The sequence below is a fragment of the Pteropus medius genome, unplaced genomic scaffold (assembly GCF_902729225.1).
Source record: "Pteropus medius unplaced genomic scaffold, Ma_sr-lr_union100, whole genome shotgun sequence".
Lineage (NCBI taxonomy): Eukaryota > Metazoa > Chordata > Mammalia > Chiroptera > Pteropodidae > Pteropus > Pteropus medius.
The window spans coordinates 13,987,549-14,003,182 of record NW_024354503.1 but is presented as its reverse complement, the minus strand read 5'-3'; the positions used below and the strand labels follow the sequence as shown (position 1 = coordinate 14,003,182).

The 15,634-nt window shown below is 37.5% G+C and overlaps 1 protein-coding gene across 6 annotated transcripts in view; it reads right to left on the bottom strand.

Annotated features, from left to right (window-relative positions):
- Positions 1–986: 986 nt before the first annotated feature.
- SUPT3H (SPT3 homolog, SAGA and STAGA complex component) overlaps positions 987–15,634 on the bottom strand; it is a 418,239-nt gene continuing 403,591 nt past the window's right edge. For 3 of the 6 annotated variants that reach the window (XM_039854247.1, XM_039854249.1, XM_039854250.1), the window contains exon 12: positions 989–2,367. In XM_039854247.1, the coding sequence (XP_039710181.1) occupies positions 2,302–2,367 (66 nt within the window). In that variant the 3' untranslated portion in view covers positions 989–2,301. Of the gene's footprint in view, positions 2,368–15,634 lie in introns of all 6 variants that reach the window. The other 3 variants (XM_039854252.1, XM_039854248.1, XM_039854251.1) reach the window with 3 other exon arrangements.

Here is a 15,634-nt window from a genome sequence, read left to right as displayed (position 1 = left end):
TATAATTTTAGGTTATTGTCTGTCTAAAAAAAAAAAGCCATAAAACCCAGATGTGTCTTGGTAATGTCTCATGCAAATCCAGTATGATGAAGTAGATTACCAGACCGAGAATCAGAGACCATAGATTTGGTCTCTGGTTGTCACTACCATTACTGACTGACCTTGAGAAAGTCAGTTTCCTTCTCCAGGCCAAGTTTTTTCATCTGTAAAATGAGTGGTTGTTTTCAATGACCTTTAAGACCATCATTTGCTCTAACATTTTATGATTCTACATAACATTTTAATCTTTAGAAATTTGTTGATGTCACAAATTTTCACATTTTCTGAAAATTTCCTTCTATGAACTTTCTTCTTTTTTTCTTTCCTACATTCACTGCTTAAGGAAATCTTATTTCACTTCCAATTTAGCGTTGTGGAAAGAGTCAGAGAAAGAACCCAAGCGTAGAAAAGAAAAAAAGAATTGAAAATACTAATATTGAGCAATTATGGGGACATGTAGGCTGGTTCAAGACAGACATAAATGACCTTGTTTTATTCTAAATTCAGCTCACTGGCTTATGATGAAAAGTGAAAGGTTATTATATGGACTTACTGGGCAAAACCAGATTTTATAAATAATTACCTGTCAGACTGTTCAAGATAGACAAACATACGCCAGACCAACAAAAACACAGACCTGTCATATTTCTGAGAGAAATGTACATTGAGTCTTCCTTCTCTGGGACTATAAGGAGATCAGGTAGAATAAAATGAAGAGAAAAAAAATCTAAACCCTATATTTTCTGCCTTGTGCATACTTTAAAATGTATAATGTGGGAGAGAAGGAATTTTGATGTGAAAAATTAGCCCCTGAAAATTTTATACATCAATAAGCCTGGCAGATCGAAACCAAATACAATAAATGCTGTCGTTTTAAAAGTTAGGATGTTTACTGCAAGCTTGTAATTTTCTATGATTAGGGACGCCAAGAAAAATAAGAATGATGATAAAAAGAAAAGTTTAATCACGTATTTCAACAAGCACAGATGGAACATCAAAACCCTTTGGCAATTTTTTGATATTATATATCTGCATTTTTTGTTCTTGACAAAGATTTTTTCCAGAAGGACTAACATAGAACAGGTAAATGATAGTTAACAAATGTGAATAACATGGCACAATCATATTAACTGAGCTTCACAATGATTTGGTCACAGGATGAAAATCTTTCATGCTTTTCATTTCTATTAATATTAATTCTTTACAAAGGCTGTTTCGGTGTGTGTAAAAAACCATGAAAAAAGTAAAATTACACAAAACTCCAGAATTGAAGAAATAACTTCCTTTTTTTTTTTTTTTTTTTTTGCTATTCAAGTTAAATCAGGAACTGCACAATTACATCTGCTATATTTTGGTTTGTTCCCAAGAGTTAAAGTTCCTCATTTATTGAGAAAGTATAGATGCCAGAAGGGTAGCTTAGCTGCTACCAGCAGAAATTACCCCGTCTGCGTTTCCAGTCTACGTGGGGTGGTAATTTGAAGAGAGAAAGCAAATCACTCGGCTCCCCTTCTCGTACTGATTCTAATTACTTTGCTTCTAAATGGGTATTATATGTGTGTGAGTGGTGGGCTTGGGGACTGTGGGGACAGGGAAAAGAAAGAAATGAAGGCAGGGAAGAGAATCTATGTGAGGAAAAACGCACATGGTAGGCAGATACGCAGCAAGTTGGGAAGAAGGCATGAAAATGACACATACAGTAAAAGTGGGGTGAAGGGAAGAAAAGATGGGAACAGAGAGTTCATTAGGTCAACTAGGTCTCTGAGTACTATGTTTATAAAAGGGATATTTGACTCTAAAATACATGTAGATATGGGCAACAAATGTAAAGTTGGTGGGATAGTACAAGGGGACAACTGACTGTCCTTTTAATTTTGTTTCCTTTGTCTCAAACTTGGATTACAAAATGCATCGAGTAAAACATAGACTAAACACTGGGAAAAAAAGACACTGCTTTTAAGATATGTGAGCTGAGGGCAGTAAATCCATTCCAAATTAAAATTTCAAAATTGTGTGATCTGCATTCTTGTCCACCTACATGCTATCCCAAACATCCTGCCATTAATTAGCTAAACGGCCCATCTAGTAAACAAGACTAGGCGTTGAGGGGGCTGGAAAAGAGCTGGAGTCAGCCAGTGGATAGTCACAACAAACCAACGCACTCCTGAGGAGGCAGAGAAGGTAAACTTGTATTTTATTTTGTCCAAAGAGGGGAATAGGAATCATCTTATTAGAACATTGCCTCTTCTGTTGTTGCAGTCACAGTCACATCAGCAGGCTAGAAAAGCCATCCCATTCCTGCGGTAGGCACTCTGTCAAAGAAAAAGAAATCTGCAATGAATTATCACACCAAGTCAAACGGGAAAGGAGGCAAAAAAGCAAGCAGAGCTTTCTTCCCATTTTGTAGACTCTGCTGCCTACAATCTAATAGGCTGCTTAATCTGAACATTTCTGGTGGCAAAGCTAGAGCAACCGCTTTGTCTATTAAAAGGTCAGTGTGGTTAACAAGTGGTTAGTGATTCTATTTTGGGGGAGTGGGAGATACGCAAAAATAAGACATCCCATTTTGTTAATTGATTGGGCTTGGTTGGTCCAAAGACATGTTGTGTTGAATCTGTTTGTTCTTTATAAACATGTGTTCTCTATTGGACATGCTCAAGAATCACTTCTAACTAAGTATCTTAATAGTCTATAAATTACTGACTCATTATAGCCTTCCCAGGCCTAATTTATAGTCTCAGTGAAAAGGTATGGGAACAGACACTAATAAAGGCCTTTCCTCCCCCCTAAAATATGATGGTCTCTAAGGAGTTCTGAACATTATAGACATAATAGAAAACTTGCATCTTACATAATTTTATATACATGTGTGTACATATAGATGTATATATGGTTATTCATGATGTGATAAAATATTCCCATAAAAGGAAATGGAAAAGTGGATACTAATTACAATAATATAATATATTCCAGTAAAGAAAGTAGAACTGCATGACTTTTCATCCCAAGAGATATATTCTGCATTTCAGAGCTGGAAGAGCTGGGCTATACAGGACCTCTGTGACTTGTCCTGAGTCTCATAATGAGACTCAGAGTGAAGCAGAACTAAAATTCAGGACTTAGGAATAAAATTACTCTTTCACCAACACATTTTTCATCATTTAAACTTGGAACAGTTGCATTCAGAGAATTCATAACCCTCAATTAGGGGAAATTTTTCTACAATCTGTTTTCAGAAAAATGGAAAAAATGACAAAATCTTATAATAGGGATTTTTTTTTTTTCCTTGAGTGAATATGTCTGAGGCTGTTCTGGAGCCTGGATACTTTCAGTTCAATAAACTGACCTTCATCAGCCATATTATGGGAGATATATAAAATTAGTTTTTATGATTAAGATAATGTTATAAAGATACTGTAGAATTTAATTCTAAAAAGGTGATTAAACTAGTTTTTAATTACACTGGAAAAAAAAAGTGAAACCCAAGCTTTTTAGAAAGACTTCTATCAATACGAGGTGAAACAAAAACGTCTTTTTTTGGATAACTTTCTGTTAATTATAAAATTCAATTAACTTCAAAACCATCCCTCCAAATATCCTGCTAACACAGGATTTACTATGGTTGTCAGGCTTTGGAGTCCCGGCTGAAATTTCATCAGTTGGCTATGCTGTTACACAGTTCACTCTGGATCAGTATATCAAGGATGAGAAAACAGTGGAACATTCCAAGTGTCAGTCCTCAGGACTCTCTGTGAGCTTGTTCCTCACAGCAGGCTTTTTGTGCCATAGGACACTTCTGGACTGAAGCGAACATTCTCACAAGGACTAGAAAATTCCAATTCTACTTCCTAAGATCATGCATTGGAGAACAGTGTTAAATGAGTTCCTCAGAGAGCCGCAAATAACTTGCAGGAATGGACAGCGTATCTTCCCACAACCACAGGCAGGGGAGCCTCAGGCCGTGAAACAGCCCCTACCACCAAGGCTGCCTTAGAGAGCCTTATGCCAAAGTAATACTTTCAGTTTCTTGATCTTGATGTTTTAAATTTTATAACCACAGTGACAACCTTTAACATAACATAATATGTAAAACATAAGGATGTTTTATATGGAGATAAATGGACCTAGGAGTAAAGCTGATTTCTCTTAAAGGTAAATAGGTGAAGTGAGCCTTGCTTGAAAAAAGTTTTGGCTCAGGAGAAGTCTTGGCTGAATCCACCTCAGAAATCACCAAGTTTATTCCTTCCAGGGTGTGCAATATGAAATGGTTCTCTCTCGTATTGAAAAGTCTACTTTTCAGAGATCAAGTCACCATCGCAGATGTTTTATCGTTATTGTTTGCAAACAACTAAAAGATTATAGGCTTATTTAATAACAGATCCTCAAGTAGCCAAGTTTGATGAGACAAAGAAAATTTTAGAGCTGACCCAGATTTCTGGAATAAGTTTCTGGAATGAGTTCTTACTATTCTAATTCTAAAATAAAGAAGAAACAAACATGCATGTGTAATCACTGAAGAGCAATTTCAGCAAACCAATCCCCTAGGGTCCTCCACCCTGAGTCACTGCTTTTTCCTTTTGATGTACAAAGCATGTATGCTGTCTGTGTAGGGTGATTATGGGAACGTCGCAAATTTGGCATCCTTTCCAGAGTAAGCAACTTTAAAGGAAGATGGATGAAGACAACTCATCTTTGTGTCAACTGTGAATTTCTCTTTATTTGTGTTGTGAATGTTGAAGCTAAATTTAAACATTGCTCAGTGTGAGGGCCTTCCAGAGGCCACATTCTCATGAAACACTTCGGACTGCACTTACTCTCTACTGTCGGATTGTATGATTCCCAGTTCTGTACCTTCACAGACACTGCAGACCTTGACCAGAAACAGCCAAGACCATACTCCGCTATTGAAAAGTATAAATTAATCAATAATACAATAAGACCTCCCTAACAAGCCAGCCTCTATATACCACTTACGCTTTATTTGACTTCATAAAACTTTGTACTCTACTACCAGTTGCTCCTACTGTAAATTGTTGAGTTCACATTGTTCAGACATTTTAGTATCTCTCGAAGTTACCAACAAAGATGATACATTTTTTCAAGAACCAACTGTAGTTCCTAGGCTTTTACTTTTAACTGAGGGTCAAGCTAGCTTCGAATTTGTGACATTCATTTATTCTTTCGGTCCCAAATTATGACCTGTTACCGGAACCTCAATATATCTGCATAAACAGACAGAGATTCTATCTACTGCACTGTGCACTGGTGGGGAAATTAATTCCTAACTATGTACTTTTAAAATATGAGGTTTTTTCCCTTATCTGCATATGGATAAGTTAAAAAAAACATTTCAATACTAAACTGGCTTACTTCTGTTTTTATTGTGGGTCATCGCAAATATTACAAAAGATTAATACTTATCTTAAGCAAAAGGTAAATATGCTACAAAATATATCCCGTTATTCCAAGTTGAATATGACTGTGTGTTATTTATGCCGTAGCCTAATTAACAGAGCTTAAACTGTAGATAAAATCTCTAATCCTCTGAGTTCAGGCTTACACTTTATTCTCACTACTATCTTTCCAGATTCTTTCCTGTTCTTTTAAACTTTAAATAAAACAAGAATTTCATTATAGGGACTGCAATCAGCAAGATGGCAGGCTAGAAGCTCTCAAAGCTCATCTTTCCAAACAACAACAACAACAACAAAATAACTACAAACATTAAAAAAACAGCTCTGGGAAAGCTCTGAACTGCAACAAAGAAGCAGAACCCTGTGGAGCTCAAAAACCAAGCATGGCCAGATAGTAGTATAGAAAGCATTTTATCTGTATCACCCACCTCCGATTCAGAGCAGCTCAGTACAAAGAGGGACTCCCTCAGATGAATTTCATCCCCCAGGAAAAGAAGAGCAGGAGAACCTCAGAAAGTCTATCACTGCTACGGACATCTGAAGCCTCTGCTACTGAGGAACCCCCCAGTCTTCACCAACACCGAAACCAGCTAATGGAGCTGCATGGAATCCCCACTGCTGCATCTCCTCACTGGGACTGGGGCCTGTTGCGACTGTGAGACCTGCCTCCAGGGGCCCCACTTGATGCTGTGCCTCACCCTCTGAGATCGAGAATGCCACAGCACCTCATCATCTCTGGGACAGGAGCTGCTGCTGCTCTCTGTGCCCTTCCTCTGGGATTCTAAGTTTCGGCTTTGATTTACCATCACTGGCTGTGCTACTAAAGCTGCTGCTCTCTGGCCCACCTCCTGGGTCCTAAGTCATGGCACTGCCTTGCCATGACTGGGAAGCGCTGTTGCAGCTCTGTGCCCCATCCCTTACGTCCTGAGTCATAGTGTTGACTTGGCATCACTGAGGCTGAGCTCTTGCTGCTGGGGCCGGAGTGAGGATTTTGACCCCTATCTCCAGGGCATGCTGCTACTGTACCCTAGCCATTGATGTACCTTGTTATCCCACGGCCCAAGCCACTGCTATGTCCCCCAATCCTGGGGTCCAAACACTGTGGTGAGTTTCAGAGACTCAGACCTCGGTACCTTGGTCTATAGGTGAATATGCCTGAACCTAAGACTCTAGCATTACCATTGCAGCAAGTATACCTGTGCCCTAAAACCGAGGCACTGTGGTAGTTCCATATGTACCTGACTCCAGCTTTACTGCTGCTCTGAGTGCCAGTGCACCAGACCTGGAGCCATGAGGGATTCCCTTGGCTAGAACGTCCTCTCACAGAGAATAAAAGGAGAATAGGAAGACCCTAGCAGCCTCTGCCACTGAGGACTCCAAGAGCCCTAGATACCACTGGCACTTGCAGGACCTCCACAGTCTTGACCGTTGAAGACCTCTACAGTCTTTGCCAATGCTGACCTCAGTTGATGGAGCTGTACAGAGATTATGCCACTGTGCCCTCTCCCAAATTAGAGATGCTGCTCCCCATTCGACCAAAGCGCTCACAGCCAACTTCAAGTGAAAGTCTTTCCTGAGCAAAGTCAATCCAAAAAAAACTATTAGAGGTGACTGCTCCTTCAAATGCAGATATCAATGCAAAATCACTAGAAAAGTGAAAAAGCCAGAAAACATGATAGCACCAAAGGAACGCAATCATTTTCAGTACTTAACCCCAAAGAAATGGAGATCTGTGAGTTACCTGAAAAAGAATTAAAAATAATAATTACTTTAAGGTAGTGCAGTGAGATTCAAGAGAACACAGACAATACAATGAACTCAGGAAAACAATGCATGAACAAAATGAGAAGTTCAACAAAGATAAAAAAGAACCAAACAAATTTTTGAGCTGAATGATACAATAAACTGAAAAATGCAACAGAGAGCTTCAATAACATGCTCAATCAAGCAGAAGAAAATAATTTGCAAACTGGAAGACAGATCTCTTAATATTATTCACTCAAGAGAGAAAAGAAATAAGAATGAAAAGGAGTGAAAAAGTCTATATAAATTATGGGACAACATTAAGTGAAACAATGTTTTCATTATAGGAGTCCTAGAAGAAGAGAGAGAAAGGGTCAGAAAACTTATTTAAAGAAATAATGGCTGAAAACTTCTGAAATCTGGGGAGAGAAATGGCCATACGCAGTGCTCAAATATCCCCAAGCAGATTCAACCCATAGAGATCTTCACTGAGACATATTATAATCAAACTCTTAAAAATCAAAGACAAAGAGAGAGCTCTGAAAGCAGTGAGCTTAAAAAGAGTCATCATGTAGACGCAAACTCAGATAAGGTTCTAAGTGGGTTTCTAAGAAGAAACTTTAAAGGCCAGAAGAGAAGGGATGATATGTTCAGAGTGCTCAAAGAAAAAAAAAAAAAACCTGCCTAGATCTGAAGGTAAAAATAGACATCAATGTAATAATAATAAGAACTTTAATACTCCACTTTTAACAATGAATAAATCATTCAGGAAGAATATCAGAAAGGTAATAATGGACTTCACCTACACTTTATACCAAATGGATCTAACCGATATATACAGGATATCCACCCAACAACAAAAGAATACATATTCTCAAGTGCACACAGAACATTCTCTCAGACAGATTATATGTTAAGTCACCAAAAAAGGCTTAACAATTTTAAAAAGACTGAAATCTTAACAAGTATATTTTCTGAACACAACGGTATAAAACTAGAAAACAGTAACAGGAGGAAAGCTGGAAAATTCACAAATAATGTAGAAATTAAATAACACACTCTGAACCACCAATGGGTCAAAGAAGATATTGAGAGAGAAACAAAAATATATCTTGAGATAACAAAAAAGGAAATAAAACATACCAAAACTAATGAGATACAGCAACATCACTTCTAAGAGCGAAGTTTACAATGACAAACAATTATACTATGAAAAAAATATTTCAAATAATCAACCTAACCTTATACCTCAAGGAACTAGAAAAAGAAAATGCCAAACTAAGCCCAGAGTTAGCAGAAGGGGATAATAAAATTTAGAGCAGAAATAAATGAAATGGTGATTAGAAAGAAACAGAAAAGATCAACAAAACTAAGAGCTGGTTTTCTGAAAAGATAAACAATCCTTTAGTTAGACTTAAGAGAAAAAGAGAGATGACTCAAATAAAAGTGTAGATGAAAGAAGAGACATTACAACTGATACCATAGAAATACAAAGGATCATAAGATACTACTATGAACAATTAAATGACAACAAATTAGATAACTCAAAAGACAGGGATAAATTCCTGGAAACATATAGCTTATCAAGACTGAATCGGAAAGTAATAAAAGATCTTCCAAAAATAAATATAAAATAAATAAAAGCCCAGGACAGATGGCTTCACTGGTGGATTCTACCAAACATTTAAGGAATAATTAATACTAATCCTTCTTTAAGTCCTTTCAAAAATCAAATAGGAGGAAACACTTCTAAACTTTTTATGAGGCTAGCATTACCTTGATAGGAAAGCCAAACAAAGACACTACAAGAAAAGGAAATTAAAGGCTAAGACTCTGGTCAACAATTCCGAGGTGGTTGTTTTCTCCCACAGCAAAAGCAATTCTTGGAAACCAGCTGGGTGTCCTGTAATTCAACTCAATTCTGACACTATCTATCTGGAGACAGCATCAGATTCCACAGGTTAAGGGCTTAGTCCTACAAGACTGCCCCCACCATTTCAGATGCCAATCACAAATCCAGGTTATTATTGTCTGTACTTCTGACCAACCAACCCTCTCTTTAGGTTTAATTAATTTGCCAGAGTAGTTCACAAAACTCAGAGAAATATTTTATTTACTAGGTTACTAGTTTATTACAAAAGGATATAACTCAGGAACAGTCAGATAGACGAGATGCATGGAGCAAGGTATGAGGAAGAAGTGCCTCCAGAGCTTCTATGATCTCTCTGAGTGTGTCACTACCTGAATCTTCATGTGTTCACCAACCCGGAAGCTCTCTAAAGCCCACCCCTTTGGGTTTCTATGGAGGCTTCATTACATAGACATGATTGATTAAATCACTGACTATTGGAGACTGAACACAATCTTCAGCCCCTCTCTTCTCCTTGGAGGTCAGAGGTGGGAAAGTTCCAATCTTCTAATCACATGGTTGACTCCACTGGCAACCAGCTTCCAACCTTAGGTGCAGTCCAAAAGCCACCTCATTAACATAACAAGGGAGACCTTTATAGCTCTCATCATGGAAAATTCCAGGGATTAGGAGCTCTGTGCCAAAAACAAGGATAAAGACCGAATAAATATTTCTTATAAATCACAATATCACACAGACCGATATCTCTGATGAACATAGTGCAAAAATCCTCAACAAAATACTAGCAAGCCAAATTCAAAAGCATATTAAAAGGATCATACACCATTATCAAGCAGGATCTATTCCTGGGAGGTAAGTATGGTTTGACATATGCAAATTAATAAATGTGATAGGTTACATTAACAGAATGAAAGATGAAAATCATATGATCATTTCAACAGATACAGACAAAACATCTGACAAAAGTCAGCATCCTTTTATGACAAGTTAGGTATAGAAGGAATGTACCTCAACATAATAAATGCCATGTATGACAAGCCACAGCTACCATCATACGATAAAAAGTCTTTCCTCTAAGCTCAGGAACAAGACAAGGATGCCCACTCTTGCTGCTTCTGTTCAACCTAGTACTGGAAGTCTAGCCACAGAAATTAGGCAAGAAAAAGAAATGAAAGGCATCCAAATCAGAAAGAAAGTAAAATTATCTCTGCTTGCAGAAGACATGATCTTATACATAGAAAACTCTACAGACTCCACCAAAAAACCGTTAGAACTAATAAATGGATTAGGTGAGGTTATTTAGCATAAAACCAATACACAAAAATCAGTTGTGTTTCTATACAACAGCAACAACAAACTATCTGAAACAGAAATTAAGAAGTCAATCTCATTTACAGCAGTATCAAAAACAATAAGGAAAAATTTGACCAAGGAGGTGAAAGACCTAAACACCAAAAAATGTAAGACATTGGTGAAATAATTTAAAGAAGACACAGTAAATGGAAAGATATCCTACATTCTTGGACTGGAAGAATTAATGTTGTTAAAATGTCCATACTACCTAAAGCAATCAACAGATTCAATTCAATCCTATCAAAATGTCAATGGCATTTTTCATAGAAATAGAAAATACAATTCTAAAATTTGGAACCTCGAAAGACCCTGACTAGTTAAAGCAATCTTGAGAAGGAAGAATGCAACACATTTTCTGCTTTTAAACTATATTACAAAGCTATAGTAATTAGAACAGTATGGTATTGGCATAAAAAACAGACATATAGATCAACGGAACAGAACAGAGAGCCCAGAAATCAACCCACACGTATATTGTCAACTAATATTTGACAAAGGAGTCAAGAATACACTAGGAGAAAGGACAATCTCTTCAATAACTGGTGCTGAGAAAACAGGACTCCTATTTTACACCATATGTAAAAATCAACTCAAAATGGATGAAAGACTTCATTGTAAGACCTGCAACTGTAAAACTCCTAGAAGTAAACACAAAGGATAAGCTCCTTGACACTGGTATTGTCAATGATTTCTTGGATAAGGCACCAAAAGCAAAGGCCAAAAGAGCTAAAATAAACAAGTGGACTTCATTAAACTAAAGAGCATCCATATAGCAAAGGAAATAATAAAAATGAAAAGGCAATCTACAGAATGGAGAAAATATTTGCAAACCATATATCTAATAAGGGGTTAATATTCAAAATATATAAAGAATTCATACAATTTTATAGCAAAAAGTAAGATTAAGAAAACGGGCAAAGAACTTGAATAGACATTTTCTTGAAGAAGACATGCAAATGGCCAACAGGTACGTGAAAAGGTGCTCGACATCACTAATCATCAAGAAAATCCAAATCGAAACCACAATGAGGTATCTAACCTAACACCTGTTAGGATGGCTATGATCAGAAAGACAGGAGATAACAAATGTACAGAAGTACAGAAAAGAAAGCCCTAATACACGGTTGGTAGGAATGTAAATTGGTACAGCCATTATGGAAAACAGTATGGTGGTTGTAACATATTAAAAATAGAACTACCTTATGACCCAGCAATCTGACTCCTGGATATACATCTGAAGGAAATAGTATCTTGAAGAGATATCTGCACTACTATGTTCCTTGCAGGATTACTTACAATCACCAAGATATGGACATAACGTAAATGTCTTTTGAGGAATAAATGCCTAAAAAATATATGGTATAGATAAAAAATGGCATATTATTCAGTCATAAGGTAGAAGAAAATCCTACCATTTCTGACAACATACATGAATTGGAACTGTGCTAAGTGAAATAAGCCAGAGAAATACAAGTACTCTTCGGTATCACTTATATGTGGATTCTAAACAAAACGAAAATCAACCAACCAACCAACCAACCAACCAACCAACCAACTCAGAGAGTAGAATGGTGGCTGTGAGGGGCTGCGGGGACAGGAAAATGGGGTGATGTATGTCAAAGGATACAAACTTTCAGTTACGAAAAGAGTAAGTTCTGAGGATCTAATGTACGGCATGGTGAGTTAATAATATGGTACTGTATACTTGAAAGTTGCTGAGAGTAGATCTTCAGCGTTCTAATCACACACAAAACAAAACAAAACAAAACAAAACAAAGAATTACCTATGTGAGATGATGGATGGGAATTATCTTGATTTTGGTAATTATTCCACAATATATGAATATCAAATCATAACATTGTACACTTTAAATAGATACAATTACATTTTCAATTATTCCTCAAAGCTGGAAATAAAAAAGAATTTCATTGTAGCAGGTTCCAAATTCACTCACAAATATTTCCTTTCTCAAAGGTCTAAGACAGAAGATTGATTCTACTGTCTGAAGTCTTATAAATTCGTGTAATTTGATTTAAAAAAAAATCTTTATTGAGTTCTTACTCTATGTAAACCACTCTGTGCTTGGTGGGGCAAAGGACACAAAGATTAGTAACACAGCCCTACAGCCAGTAAATGTCCAGTTTACTGTTAACGGTTTAGCTAACATAAGTAAAATGCAATGAGAGGTCATTCCCAAGGATGAGAAGGGGGAGAAAACAGGCAGCCCTTTAGTTCACTTTAAATCACAATATTTAATTTCAAATAACATTTAAAAGTCATGAGATTTATAGATTTCTTAAAACATGGAGGGGCAAAGATTAAAAAATGCTATATGGTTTTATGGTTTAATAAGTACTTTCATGCCCATATCTAATTTAGCCTTACCACAACGCGTAAAAAAGGTCTTATTATTCTCCTTTTTAAAGTGACATGTCCAGTGAATGGTAAATTTAGGATTAAAAACTCAGGGCCTTACTCTTCATTATACTACTTTGTCTCATATTAAACAAAAGAAAACAAAACCCTTGAAATCTGGCATAATTTATCCCACCCATATTATTGAAAACATACATATTCTCCTAGTCCTAATAAACTCAAATCTTGCTAACTCAACATTACTTCGATGGTAAATTAAAATTTTACTTCAAATTTAAACTAAATCAGCCTGGTACACTACTTCAGAGTACAAAGATGGGACTTGAATCTAAATCATCTTTAGTTTGGAGGCATTCTCAATGAGCTTTACTTTCCAGACTATTTTTAAGAACAGTGTATAGTAGAAAGCACTGTGCAACCAAATCGCCTGGGGAGCTCTGAAGTACAACGGATACTCAGGCTTCACTTCTTCATTTAGGCTTTAGAATGGTTTAAAAGTTATGCAGGTGATTTGGATGTGGAGTGAGGGCTGAGAATGGTGGTTGAATGGATGAGTACACCATTAACAGGACCCAAGATGGGTCTGTCAATAAAGGAAACCCTTTCAGAATCTGTCATGATTATGCAGTAAACAACATTTCTTAATGGAAATCCTAATACTGGCACTTAATTTAATACATAAGAAATAGAAAATAAGTTTTTCAGACCATGCCTTTTACACAGATAGTAGACGGGTTACCTATATCTCACATTTCTTACCTGCAGTCCATCTGTAGAGCAGTCATTGTTTTTTTCTCTCCCCAAACCCTGGGATGCCCCTGTTAGGGAGTACAGTCCTTTTGACCGCCTCACCACACTTAATTCCATAATGAAAAAGGAATTTGGAAACCGAGCCTACTAAATCAGGCTGAACAAATCCCCCTTTGCTTATATCTAGAATCAAGAAACAACAGAATTTTAGAATGGGAAAGTATCTTTGTGAACTCCTCCAGGCCAATTCCAAATTTCACAGATGAGGAAAACTAATGCCCAGAGAGAGTGACCCATCTGTGGTCACGTGAGGAGAGCCCGGGATTCCCGACTCAGTCTAGGGCTCTTCATAGATGGTTCTCATTCTGCCCAACGCTCTGTGTTTAGCTTCTCTGACCTTAATGGGGGAAACAGATGCAGACAAAGAAATGGTGTTTTTCTGGATCAAGAGCTCTTGGGAGCAGAACAAAAGTGAAGGGACTAGGGGGAAGGAAGGGACTTACTGATGTCCAAAACAGCACGGCTGAGTAGCCAGAACAAGGCAGGCCTTTATGAGCTTTTGGTTCTACTTCTGGCTTGTCTGCCATGATTAGCTCTTCCTTAGAGAATCACTTAATTTCCCTGAGTGCCTGAAATAATTATTTTGATAAATGGATGAAATATCAAAATAAAATAGGTAAACCTGGCTGAAAAGTTCCATGGCCAAAAAACATGTCTTCAAGACCTTTGTGGGGGTGACATACCATGTGTTCCCACTGAAGTCTCACTAAGGCTCTGCTCGGTGTCTGATTTAGGGCTGAACAAATAATGTGGCCTGCCTGGATATGTTTAGAATTGGCCAATTTGGGTTAAATCCAGTAGAAAAGGGACAATAAAAAGACACTCTCTCCCAAACTAATGTTAACTCCCAATTAACCGAGTGTAGGACAAACTCTGCATTTTAGATGATGTATGAGCCACAGGAAACGCCCTGGCTACCAAGGACCTGGGGGATTCCCAAATGTTCTTCTCCACTCTGTGGCGACAAACAGGGCACAGAGGGCAGAGTTTCTACAGCCTCTGGCTTGGCTTTGCTTGGAGGAAGAGGTAGGGACGTAGTAAACTGAAAGCAACAGACTTACTGATTAAGTTAATCCAAGTGTTTGATTTATTGGAATACTTAGTTAAGTTGGGTTTGGGAAGGTAGGTACACCTCTGACTTTCATGTGTAAAATGCTGTTTCACAAGACAGCTAACTTAGCCTTCCCTTCTGCCCCACCTCACTTCCAAGATTTACAGTAAAAGCCAATTCTTGTATCTAGCCTTTTTCTACCTTTTTCTTCTGGCGCAACACTGGGGACTATATCAACTTGTCTCAAATTCCACTGACCCCATACCCCTGCCCTCTGGCCTCACTGGATTCAAAGTCTGAGCCCTCCGCCCGGCCCTTCATTTGCCTAAGGAGGTGTCCATACCCTGAGGGACACATTGTTTTGCTTTAAATCTGTAAATCTTTGAAGCTCTGGAGCTTCATGTCAAAGCTATGTAATAGCTTTTTAAAAGATAAAATATGCCCTCCTTTTTTGCTGCCCTGACTCTGCGTGTGGGCAAGAGATTTAATTATAATGAATAAAACTGAATGGTGGTCTAAGACTTTTAAAATCAAAGTGGGAATCATGGCTGAATTTCATTAGCAAACATAAATACAAATAGGCACATCTTGTTTGTACCAATGAATGACATGTGACTTTTCTCCTTTTGATAATTTTATTCTAACTCTGATATTTCAGAGAATCTAAATTGAACCATATGATGCATGGCACGGCGACATGCAAAGCTCTTCATTAAAGATTTTCCTTTCTGTATACTTCCTAATGTTATAAATATCCCATGAAAATCATGGAGGGCAGTTTGTCAGACAGCAGAGCAGTGGAGGGAGCCCTGCCCTTTAAATAAGAGGTCTTCCCTGGCCGGCAGAACGGGAAGAGACACAGCATTAACTCTCATTCTATTCCAGTAACTAGGAGCCTATAAATCTTGAGGAACTTGCCATTGTATGCATTTTTTTCTCTAACTCTGTGGCATAGTCGTCTTATTACCTAGTTATTTTAG